Source organism: Channa argus, chromosome 5 (genome assembly GCF_033026475.1).
Source record: "Channa argus isolate prfri chromosome 5, Channa argus male v1.0, whole genome shotgun sequence".
NCBI classification, from domain to species: domain Eukaryota; kingdom Metazoa; phylum Chordata; class Actinopteri; order Anabantiformes; family Channidae; genus Channa; species Channa argus.
In genome coordinates this window covers 1,761,856-1,774,282 of record NC_090201.1, presented here as the reverse complement: position 1 = coordinate 1,774,282, position 12,427 = coordinate 1,761,856, and the positions used below count along the sequence as shown (strand labels likewise).

The 12,427-nt window shown below is 40.0% G+C and overlaps 1 protein-coding gene across 3 annotated transcripts in view; it reads left to right on the top strand.

The window, feature by feature from the left end:
• The first annotated feature begins 3,695 nt into the window (after window positions 1-3,695).
• aldh1l1 (aldehyde dehydrogenase 1 family, member L1) overlaps window positions 3,696-12,427 on the top strand; it is a 35,283-nt gene continuing 26,551 nt past the window's right edge. The window contains exons 1-7 of one of the 3 annotated variants that reach the window (XM_067503957.1): window positions 3,696-4,248; window positions 7,422-7,567; window positions 8,626-8,860; window positions 8,950-9,115; window positions 9,953-10,054; window positions 11,037-11,126; window positions 11,926-12,063. In XM_067503957.1, the coding sequence (XP_067360058.1) occupies window positions 7,441-7,567; window positions 8,626-8,860; window positions 8,950-9,115; window positions 9,953-10,054; window positions 11,037-11,126; window positions 11,926-12,063 (858 nt within the window). In that variant the 5' untranslated portion in view covers window positions 3,696-4,248; window positions 7,422-7,440. Of the gene's footprint in view, window positions 4,249-6,450; window positions 6,710-7,421; window positions 7,568-8,625; window positions 8,861-8,949; window positions 9,116-9,952; window positions 10,055-11,036; window positions 11,127-11,925; window positions 12,064-12,427 lie in introns of those variants that run through there. The other 2 variants (XM_067503956.1, XM_067503955.1) reach the window with 2 other exon arrangements.

Below are 12,427 nucleotides of genomic sequence, written 5' to 3'. Positions count from 1 at the left end.
ATGTTGCTACTTCTAACACTTAGGTTCTTTTTTATTAAACCTAAATGTTATTTACGGTGACTGTGGAGCAGGAGGTAAAGTAGTTGTCTACCAATCCCACGGTTGGTGGTTTGATCCCCACCTCCTCCTGCCACATGTCAGTGTCCTTGAGTAAGACACTGAACCCCAACTTAGTAGCTCCTGGTGAGTGATGGCCGGCTGCATAGCAGCTCCCCCATCGGTGTATGAATGTGTGGTTGTTAGTGCGAATTGGTGAATGAGAAGCAGTATAAAACACTTTGGGGACCAAAAGGTAGAAATTAGCTATGTAAGTGCAGACCTTTTATTTATTGTAACATTTAGGTGTGTTTCTCTCGGGAAAATAACAGTCCAGTCAGTCTGCAGTTATTATGATATGAGACTAACAGCACTGAGGCCATCAGGCTCAACTCTGGGGATTTCGGTGATTCTTGAATTGGGTTTTCATCCTCAGCTGTTGTTGTTTTCTCCTGCTGACCAGTTCTGTGAATGTTGCTCAGTATGCGATTTGCGATTTTATTTTTATTTTCTCAGCACTGTCACAGTTTGTTGTATGGCTATAAGCAGTATTTGTGCATTTACTTTATTTTTCTTTTCATCGATTTAAAATGGCAGCTCTCTGGTCTTTATGTTGATTTTTCCTTTTGCAACAACAGCAACAGTCTTTACAGGTAAAAGCCAAGGCTAAAACTGAGAGTAGGCCTTAAGAAGTGTTGACTTTACAGGACACACCTTTCAATCATATGTTTCAGCACTTTTACTCACTTAAAATAACTTTAATTCCAAAAATTAAAAAGAGTGAGATTTTGTTCTGGGAGATTTCCTCACATCTCAAGTGGTATTTAGTTCACTTTTCTGTGAAATGTTGCTTGGAAATAAAGGCCTGCTACAATTCAGATTAGAATGGGGATGCACCAACCTTTTAATTAGTTCGTAGAGATGTACAGTGTGTGTTCCAGTGACTCTAATACAGGTTGTGGAGCCTCACTTCTCACTCATTCTAGTGTGCTGCCCCCTTGTGCACAAAAATATTAATAACTAAAATGAGTCCAGTTTTACATGATTCTGCCAGTTAATACTGTCATAACTAAATAATAGTAAACTAACAGATAAATTGTATGTAATGGCTTCAGGTCAAACACCAAGTCTTCAGACCTGGTCTGATGATCAGGTTACTTTGTGCTGAGGAGATCATTAACCCAAATGATTACTGAGGACCAGAGTCAACCAGTTCAGCTAACACACATAAACACACACAAGCACTGAGGAAACAGCTGTGAAAGGTCTGTTGGTAGACGTCTAGCAATCTTTCTCACCTTGACCATGTTGGCTTTACACAGGTTAGGATCAGGCGTTTACTGTTCAGAGGTGATATTCTTTTAAATGCTGGTGATGCAGGCCAAAAACTAATCCTTGTAGGCCAACTGGAGAAATATGCATCTTACCAAAAAGTCACGTTCCTCGGTGTGTTCAACTTTGTGAGTCACATCTCCACCGTTGATGAAGAAATGAATACGGTGTTTTGCTTAACACTTTCAATGCAGCGAAGTCAAAATTTTATGCAAGAGTTGTCATCAGTAGAAGACAGCGATTTGAATTTTGTCAAAACATAAAAGTATAATATTAAGAGGTTCTGATTTGACTCAGTGAAAATCCATGTGATATTTTGTGCCCATCTCAATCAATGACATTTTTACTGACTCATACATTTAACAAAATACAAGTACATAAGTTATTTTTTTAGTGAACAGTGCTAGACATGTAAATAATCCCACATGATATCCTTTCAATATACCATAAACTCACTTTTTATATGGGAAGTGTTAACACTGACACAACTATACAAAAAGCTGAAAGTAAAAAATATTTTCTCTGGATTTTGCTGATCTGTTCATAATGGATGTGCCTGCACAGTATGTGTTGGCTCCTGTATATCTTTGTGTTTAAGTTTTCATTAATTGGATGTAGTTATCTTATACCCCACTGTACGAGATGCCACATACTGTATGTGAAACATTCCCAGTGGTTCTATACAGTATAGTCCATGCTCACGTTAATCTCCTTCCCTCTGTATATACTGCTGGATGGAGCTAAAGTAAGGTCAGTACAACGGAATCTAAAAAAATAGGACTCTTCCTCAACGTGCAATATTATTCGTACTTTATTTCAGGTTGTTTTGAAAATTGCGCCTTAACGTTTTTGTGCATCACTCAATATCTCTGGATTTAAAGTATTTGTGTACTTCTGCTGTATCATTTCAGCTGGATGTTGTGTATATTCATGTTGTTCAACCTTTAGCAAGCAACGTTGCCTCATTGAAGGACCTTAAAATCCTTCGAAATACAGTGAACAGTTCTATTATGAGAAGAGATGGCACGAGTTGATTTTTTTCTTCAGTACTTCTCGGCATTAAAAATTCCGTAACCTAAATCACAAAAACCGTAGGTTCTAAACAAAAGAGGAAGTAAACTAAAAGTTAACAAAAAAGCAACAGGAGACACTTATTCAGACAGACTTTTGGTTAACTGAGGTTCCAGCCTTTATTTGCTTTATTTTGTTTCTAGGTTTCTTTTATGAATTTATTTGAACAAGCTTATTATTTTATTTATTTATTTTAAATAAAGCTTACGTAATACTTACAGTAGAGAACTGAAAATATAACTGACTTGCAGCAATCTGGCATTTTTTACGTGGTTACTTAGTGAAACGCTCATTGTTTTGTTGGCTTTCATCAGCAGACAGACTTCGACCTTTCTGACCTCTCTCAGTATAAGCAGTAACGATAACCTTATCAGGTCCACATGTAGCTATTGAGTTATTCCCATTCAGTTTCATCTGAGTATAGTGTCGGGAATTTTCACTCATCATTTCTTTTGCATACTCTATGTGTGAGTTGACTTGCTGTGTGTCACTGGGCCAGCAAATCAGTAGACAGGTTGAGCAACAACTTGAATGGAATAGGACGTACTGACCCATGAAAATCTTTGGATGGCAGATACCCTGTTTAGAGGTTCTGACTGTTGACTGACCTTCTCTAACTGTCTGCTGCGAATTATCTTTGTTTAAAAAACAAATTATCTGTGCCTTTATTGCAAAATTCACTTTGATGTGCAGACTGCTGCTGATGAGAAATTGTGTAAATGCAACACAGACCTACACCAGCATGGAGACACATTTATTCCTGTGTAACCCTGTAACAGTCTGTATTAAGTAGCAGTTGAGTGAAGAGAAAACTGAGGTCCTTATTATAGACTCTACGGGTGCTTGAGTACGTGCATATTAGCTGGGGACCTGTAACTGAAAATATTAAACCAGACGGTCATTTTCCATTTCACTTTAACATTTTCATGCATGTTGAAATGAGACTTGGAATCAGTCTATTCTGTTTGCCAGTCCTCCCTCTCTCTGCTCTGATACAGCTTTGCTTCAGTCTACAACACTCAAACATATCAGATTACAGTAAATAAGAGGCTACTAAACTTACTAATCAAGCAGGACTTGTTGCTGTGGCTGAGACCCGCCAATGCTGTTCTGAGAGTCTGTGTCACTTGAGGCTTCCACTTCACCTCTCCACATAAAGATAAGTGTTGGTGCCTTTTTCTTATTAAAGTAACAATTTTAACGAGCATGCACATTGGTACGGTTAAGGAATATCTCTTGATTCAGACATGTTTTATGTGCAGAAACACTCTTGATTATTGTCATTCTTTGTGCTCTTGCCTGACTCTAGGAGCTGTAGTTGTGCAGCCTATGTTTCCCCCTAAGACAACGTGCAGGGAGCACATAAGTCTTGTGCTAGTCTTTTAGTAGTGGCTGCCAGAGGAATTCAGAATGAATCTTTCTTATTATTATATCAGGCACTGATTAAACCTCTGACCTTCTGTGTCGATGTAGACATGTGCAGTCTCGGTTTGGTCAACACTTATCTTCTGAAAGTTTCCAGGGCCCAATTTAAAACTAAAGGAGACGGTGCATTTGCCGTCCACGCTAAACTTTGGAATTCACAGGCAGCTTTTTTTAACGTTGCTCACCCCTTCCCTCTCCCTCCTAACCTCCCTGCTCACTACGTCTCTATAAAGACAATTTCCCTGATAATCATTAGGCCTTTCACTCCTCTCAGTATCTATCCTCTCACTCCCCACCTGTCACCAGTGAAATTGATTTTTTTTTTTTTGTCTTCAGTGAACACAAAGCTCCCTTGACCTCCCCATTGCTCAAGCATCTGTACATGTAAGTTCAGTTTTGCAATTTATTATTAATAGTTTTTGCTGATTCCATTCCCTGGAGCTCTGCACAGAAAGAGGGATTTATTTTTATATGTTTATGAAAACCCCAAAATTAAATTGACTTACGATCTCAACACCACGTTTCTGTTTTACTGAAGATCATAAATATGGTAATTGCATGATTAAATTATAACTATTACTTTTATGTTTATTTGTTTTTCTTCTGCTTACAGGAAGCTAAAATGTTTTGCCGGGAAATTTAAATAATATACATTTAAATAATTTAGACACTGGTTCATAATCTTTCATGAACAAATGTATTAACCGATTCTTGACTTTACAATTCACCTTGACAATTTTGAGACTGTATTAATCAGTTGAACATAAGCTACATGACAAGCTGACGATCCCTGTGTGTTGGGCAGCACCCGCTTCTGATATTTTTGCCGCAAGCAGTGACAATGGCACATGCATCGTTTTGTAACGTTATCATTGAAGCGCACAATATCTCACACTAAGGTTGAACCCCAGTCTACTGTGGGGAAGTCCTGTGTCCTATTTAGACCAAATTATTTAGATCCCACCACACGTCACTTGGAAAATGTTTGGTTAAAAAATGAAATGTGATTCCAACAAATGTGAATTTGAATTTGTTCCAGAAAGCTGGTGGAGTCACACACAAACACCACCAATATAAGAAAATGATGGCAGATGTTAGAGCCTCGACAATAACAAACTCCTTTTGTTCAGAAGCACTCGTCAGCATCTCCAAGAAAAGAAAAATTATGATTGTGAATATTACTGATATGAAAAAAAAAAACAGTTCTACTTTTGCTCACCTTTGTTGCTCACCTTTCCTAACATGCATGTTAGGTTAATTAGTGACCTTAAATTGCCCGTAAGTGTGAAAGTGAGTATGAATGATTGTCTGTGTATCTCTCGGTGTTGGCCCTGAGATAGACTGGCGACCTGTCCAGGGTGGACCCTGCCCTCACCCAATGACAGCTGGGATAGACTCCAGCCCCCTTATATGCTTATACAGATAATTTGACTTCCTTTATTCAAAGATCAAATCGTGGTCTGATGTATGTAATATTTACTACAGTCACTAGATGTCACTATGTCACGTCTTGCTCATATTTAATATCGTCAAACTTTTAAAATAATCTCCCAAGTCGTATTTTTACACTAAACCGAACCAAATATAGTGTAAAAGCCGGCAAAATATGAATGTGAAGTTATGTCGTGCTCATTTTGACTGTGGTGGGAGGGGGAGGCCATCTTGTGAGGTAGTGGTTACGCTAGGTTACCTGCAAAAATATTGTTTTGTTTAGCAAAAGGTCGTTAAAATAAGAATTTGATGGAGATGGGGCAACAGCAAGGCAGGACCCCTCTACTGACCTACCATGGCTGCACGATTACTTAGTATGGCAACAGTATCACTGACAATTATGGATTTCCTAATAATGTTGAAATAACCGCCTGCAAAGATCAATGGCTTTTGGCTCGTCCCTTCAAGGGTGGCCACATTCATTTGGCATGAGTTTTTACACCAGGCCAAGGTGGCCCTTGGTGGGGTGGGATTTGAACCTGTGGCTATCTGCATACCAAGCTCCACCACTGACCCGTCAGTAATTTGGGTTTGGATAGTTAGGTGTAGAAAATGTGCACACCGTGCTGTGAGGGTGGTAATATGAGTTACCTGCACACGTTTTTCTTTGCCTGGATAAAAAGTTCTAGCTCAGATTGGGAGGAGAAGGGGCAGAGACAAAGCAGCAGTCCTCCACTGACCTACTGTGGCAGAGCTATTCCGAATCATGGCAGAAGGTCTAAAGGTCACCAACAGAAAGGCAGAAAATCCTCACAGCATTGCGAACGAAGGCCAAAACCCACATCTTCAACTTCCACATCCTCTATAGTATATGAAACGTTTAGCCTATAAAATTTACACCTAGATAGGATGCGATTGTAAACTGCTTTGAGGTGAAATCCTACTGACAATCGATCCAAAGGAGCCTGAAACAGCGCATCTCAAAAACATGTTTCTGCAGAAACAGCTTCCATCGTCTTCTCTCCCAAAGTGACAGGGACGCTGATGAGCCCGTAGTTTGCGCGTTACAGCAACAGGTCACCGAGGCTCCGTGTGACCGGGTTCACTCGCAGACAGCTGATCTCCGCCCCCCACCCCCGGAGCCTCGCCCCCGCCCTCTCCAATCACCCCTTTCTGTGCGCGTTATGTAATTGGGCTGTGTGCAAGTGTGACTGAGGGGAGGAAATTAAAAGCTTGGGTCTTTGTGTGGTCGGTCTTTTTAGGCAGGCGGAGGAGTACAGGGTCTGCTGGCTGAGGTGAGGACGGAAGTCTTTACTGTCCTCTTGGTTTATATGCACGACGCGGAATGATTATTAGTTAGTGCATTGTTGAGTGTTTGCAGCAACAGCGGAGCATATTGTTAACACGGTCACAGGTAGGATGACTGCATATGATTTTATGAAGTGTGGTTTCGAGGATATGCTATTATTATTGGGAATGTTAGATTGTGGTCAAACTGCACGTCTTAACCTGTCTGCGCGCGTGCTGTCCCTTCAGTCAGTGAGCTGTCGCGCGCGTTTGATTGGTTGATAGTAGAGGCATTGACCGGTCTGTGCAGGAGGCCCCGCCCCTCCGAGTTCAGGGTCAATAAACTATCAAAGACACAGTCATGCTTACTAAGAACTGTTCCATTCACAGTACTGGACACAGACATGCTTGGATAGAGAATCTGCACACATTTATAAAATAGAGGATATGTGTGTATTCTGCCTGTGTCGTGCATTCTCTTGTCCTACATGCCATTTTCATGCTAATGCCTTTTTAGTTTTACACACTGAGCTGCTCAGTTTGCTCTTTAGACCTAATCACACAATGTTTCCTCATTTGCATAGAGTGTGAGTGAATTTCTGCTAACCTCTAAATCTATTCACAGCAAGACCAACTCAGGCGTTATCACTCTGGGGACTGATAAAGCTATTGCTCATGATCTTTTGGACGTTTAATGTACTTTGGCCACAGAAAGACTGTAGGGAATGATGCTTTCTACTGCCTTCATAGTCACACAGTCGTTTCAGGCATAAAAACTTGATTTAATATCAACATCTACAACGAAACGATTGTGCGTGTGTGTGTCAACGCCTCTGCAGAACAAAGCGAGGACTGAGGATGAAGATTGCAGTGATTGGTCAGAGTCTGTTCGGCCAGGAGGTGTACAAGGAGCTGAGGAAGGAAGGTCACACTATCGTAGGAGTCTTTACGATTCCTGACAAGGATGGCAAGGCGGATCCACTGGGTGAGAACTTTACCGACTGGGGCCCCCATACATAGGCTTTACCTTAAATACGTGGCTATTAGCACTTATGCGCTTACTGGGCCTCTTGGGCAGGTGTCCTTTGTAAAAGAGATCCAACCTTAAGGGTTATCCTTGTAAACTAAAGGCACATTTATGGAGATATTGTGTGTCCTCTGTTGCAGAAAGACATACAGTATTGAGCTTCCAAAGAAATAAATATCTTTTATTTAGACTTATTATAGTGTCCAATGAAATTTTATCACATGTAATACCACTGGTTCAACCACTCTGGTCATCTAAGCGTATAGATGTGTGTGGTGTTATAATACACCACACAAGGTCCACATCTGTTGCAATCTGTAACCATCATGCACCTTCTCATATATCCAATTACATGTTACTACTACAGGGATGGCTTTAGGTAACTGCATGGTAAAGAAGGGCGTCACATGTTTCTCATTTTTTAAAATCCTAAAACAACATTTGTCACTCATTAAAATAAAGTAATCAACTATGAATTGGCCTTTGGTCAGTTGTTTCGCTGTCACGTTATCCAACCCTCAGAAACTAAGAGAATATTTTGAATCTGACTTACAGGCCCTGAGGATCTAGATAATGACATGCTGTTGGTGTGAAACTGAAAATTGAGCTTTTAGAATTTTCCATCCCACATGACAAAGATAAATGCATAAATCTGCAGCGTTATTGTTGGCTACTGTGAGAGGTGGATACACAATTTAAGCTTTTAACCATGAAAATCTTTTATTCATTTCATTTTCATGGTGCTACCTCACCACGGATCATGTCAAAAGCTTTAATCACTTGACAGTAATTTTACCTATGTAGGAAACCAATCTCCTTAATGTGAAAATTCTCGGGGGACAGAATTCTAGGAAATGTGTTCACCTTCACTTCCTAATAAATGAAAATGAATCAAAATCAAAATTTATCAAACAATTAATAGAGACAGTAACTATTGATAAAATGTCTTAAAATATAAATGTTGTTCCTATCTTTGTGACTTTTTCTTGCGTGATGCCCTTCTTTTTTTCCTACAGCCAAGGAGGCAGAGAAAGACGGGGTGCCGGTCTTCAAGTTTCCTCGCTGGCGTGTTAAGGGCCAGGCCATCCCAGAGGTGGTGTCTCAGTACAAGGCCACCGGTGCTGAGCTCAATGTTCTGCCCTTCTGCTCCCAGTTCATCCCTATGGAGGTCATCGACCACCCCAAACACGGCTCCATCATCTACCACCCCTCCCTGCTGCCCCGCCACAGGGGAGCCTCTGCCATCAACTGGTGAGTGGTGTCCATGTCCATCAGGTTGGGTGGGTAGGGAAAGCATGGTGACAAGTGTAGTTCTTTATCTGCTCTCTGTGACCAAACAGGACCCTGATCCACGGTGACAAAAAAGGCGGATTCACAGTGTTCTGGGCTGATGATGGACTGGACACCGGACCAATCCTGCTGCAGAGGGAGTGTGATGTTGAACCCAATGACACTGTCAACACAATTTACAAGAGATTTCTTTTCCCAGAAGGAGTCAAAGGAACAGTAAGTGAGAACACAGTCTGTTAAAACTGGTTAAACCATGTGGTAGTTAGTCATTTAGATCAGTGACCTTTACCCAATGGAGAAAATACCCACAAAGATCATACATTCATTAGACATAATTGTTTGTGGTGTAACTATAAAATACACATTCTGAGCTAAATCATATCTCATGTGAATCCTAACCAAAGGCTTTACTTTATGAAGACTCCCACCTGCCAAAGTTAAAGTTTAACATGTGTGTCTGTTCCCTGTGAGGTTAAAGCCGGTCATCTGGCAAATGTCATATCAAGACTTGTATCTGTCTAAAAGGTGCACTGTGTTAAGATAAGAATGGATATAAATTTACTGCCATAAGATGGAGATGCTATTCACAGCTGGGTCTGCATTCACATCTCTGTCTCTCTGTGGTCATTTACACTTGAATTTAGTACTTTGATGCTTGAAACAAAGTGTGTAAACAAGGTCTGAATTAGCTGATAACTGTTGCCTGTTAACACATCCAGCACACATGGACCAATCATAACCAAGTTTCACAAGTATGCTTGTATTATACCACACAATACAAAAACAACTGTGGCTGCTTTATGATTACAGCATTGTTTGCAAAATTATAAAGTAAATGGACTGTGTGGCCCTTTTAAGCAACACAATAAACACGATTAGTGCAGTCATGTACAGTCCAGCAACAATTCAGCAACTGCACTAGATTCTTCTGCTTATCTCTACTCGCTTGCAGTCATATACCCAACAAGACAAAGACTTTTTTTTTGTCAAAGTCCATAAATATACCATAAATGCTTTGCTCCACTGACTTAAACTGCACTGCTGTGGTTCTAGGTGGAAGCAATAAAGCTGATTGCGGAAGGGAAGGCCCCGAGGATCACCCAACCACTGGAGGGAGCCACGTACGAGGGCATCCAGAAGAAAGAAAATGCTAAGGTACAGAAATATACCTTAATGTAAGGACATGCCACTACTCCATCATAATTTGTTTTTTCTTTTTTTTTTTTAATATACAAAAGCAAGGCGACTGTAACATGTAGCAGTCATGCAGGCTTTACCTTTCAAGGTTACATTTGAGCAAACAGTATAACTTTACATCCTAATGTTAAAATGTTCTCAAAATGTATAACTTTTGTTCTAAATCAACAGATACACATGTCAAAAGATGTTGTTACTAAAATATTGCAAACATTTGAGCTACTACATGATAAATGAATGAGTCAGATTTGAAACAAGGGCATTGTAAATACAATGACAGTGTCTTTGAATCCAACACACAATGTGAAATGGTTCCTCTCATCTTTAACATGGAGAACAATTTTCCACTTCACCTCAGTCCATTTTAAATGAGGTGGTGTTGTTTATGAATCTTGTATAAATATATATGGTTGTCTGTTTGCGTGGTAGAGTTTGAACTTCTATTAGTAGATGCAGCGACAAACTTTGTTCACTTGCAGTAGGTTTCAGAGGTGTTCGTTCCTAAGCCCATCCAGTGATCTCCCCTGCAGAATGTTATCCACAGCCATTTAGCTTTGTTGAGATTTCCCTGGATTCTCTTGTTTTAATATTATGAACTGTTGATGATGAAATCTCCAAATGTTTTGCAATTTTACACTGAGAAATCTTCTCAATGCACAAGCACTAATTAAGTGGGGAACCTCGCCCCATCCTTACCTCAGAAAGACTCATCCTCTCCTAACTCTTACTCCAATGCTCTTTTTATACCCAATCATGACACTGACCTGATGCCAATTAACATCATTGGTTATAAAATGTTTTCACCAGGATTGTTTTTAAAGCATGTCACATCGGTTGTGTGATGCTCATGTTTCAATTAATTAAAATATGAGAACTGTATGGATTTGGATTTTGGTGCATTAAGTCAATAGAGATAATTATAAGAGATTTGTGTGTTTAGATTGACTGGAACCAAACTGCTGAGGCTCTCCACAACTGGATCAGAGGAAACGACAAAGTGCCCGGAGCCTGGGCAGAAGTTGATGGACAGGTAAGATATATATTTTATTTTTTTAACCTCTAGGACTCCATTTGTGGATATGCTGTTATAAAACTAGTGTTTTATAATGATAAACAAAGTTTCTAAGGACAGCGACTTTAAATGTACATTGTAAATTGAATTCATTTATAAAGAGAGTGGTTCATTTTAGCTTCAGATTTGGTCAGTTCTCCTTGTGCTGAAAGTTCTACAGCAGGTACCTACCAACATGCCACTCTGGCAGGGGGTGGCCAATCAGAATTTGGGCGCCTCCCCTGCCAACCACCCCTTGTGGAAAAGGAAATTTATAGGAGGTACCTCTATTTAGCTTAAGGCAGAAATATTCTACACGTAATCGTTGAGACTGACCTACGCTTGGACACGTTCTCACGTTTCATTTATACTTGAACGGCAGACGTACGTGTCCACAAAAGTGCAGTATCATCCGGAAACGGAAATTAAATGTGTGTGTGTGTTCTACATTTCACAATGCTCAGCGTCTGTAAAGGAAAATGCAAATTTTCAGTCTCCTGAAATAATGGTTCTTTGGCACGATGCTCTGCTGAGCTGGGGTCACTGAATTTGATAGGGGTTAAGAGAACAAAATTACAATAACAAGAGAAAGTATGTGAAGCCTATTTCTGCATTCATTGCTCAGATAAGAATGTGAAATATTTGAAAGAACTACAATGTCCTGTCCTTTGTTGTTATTATATAAACCTATAAATATTTTCGGATTTAACGGAAGTGGTCATTTCAAAGTGCAAATGCGAAATTGTGAAACTATTTAAATTTTTCTCTCTTTTCGCAGAAAGTGACTTTCTATGGCTCCACTCTGGTGGACAACAGCACCACAGCCAGTGGTCAACCCCTTGAGATCCACGGAGCCAGTCGACCCGGTATTGTCACCAAGGCAGGCCTGGTGCTGTTTGGCAATGACAACAAGACGGCAAGTCAGCTTATTAAGTTTTACTCGTCGGGAAATTTGAGCTTTTACTTGGAGATTATATTGGTCAAGGGTTTATCTGATACAGTGTCATTTGAAAGTTTATGAACCATTCAGAATTTTCTCAATTTGCGCATAAATCGGACTTATAATGTGACCAAAAAGGCTTGTTATCATTGATGGAACTATGGATTCAGTCCATCCATTCATCATCTTTAACAGCTTATCGTGTTCAGGGTCGAAGAGGGCTGGCGTAAACCTGGAACCCTGCATCTCATAGTTAAGCAAAATTAAAAGTAACATAAAACTAAAATGCTCCAGTAATATACAGGTACAATGTACTTCAGAACGGCACTTAAATAAATGC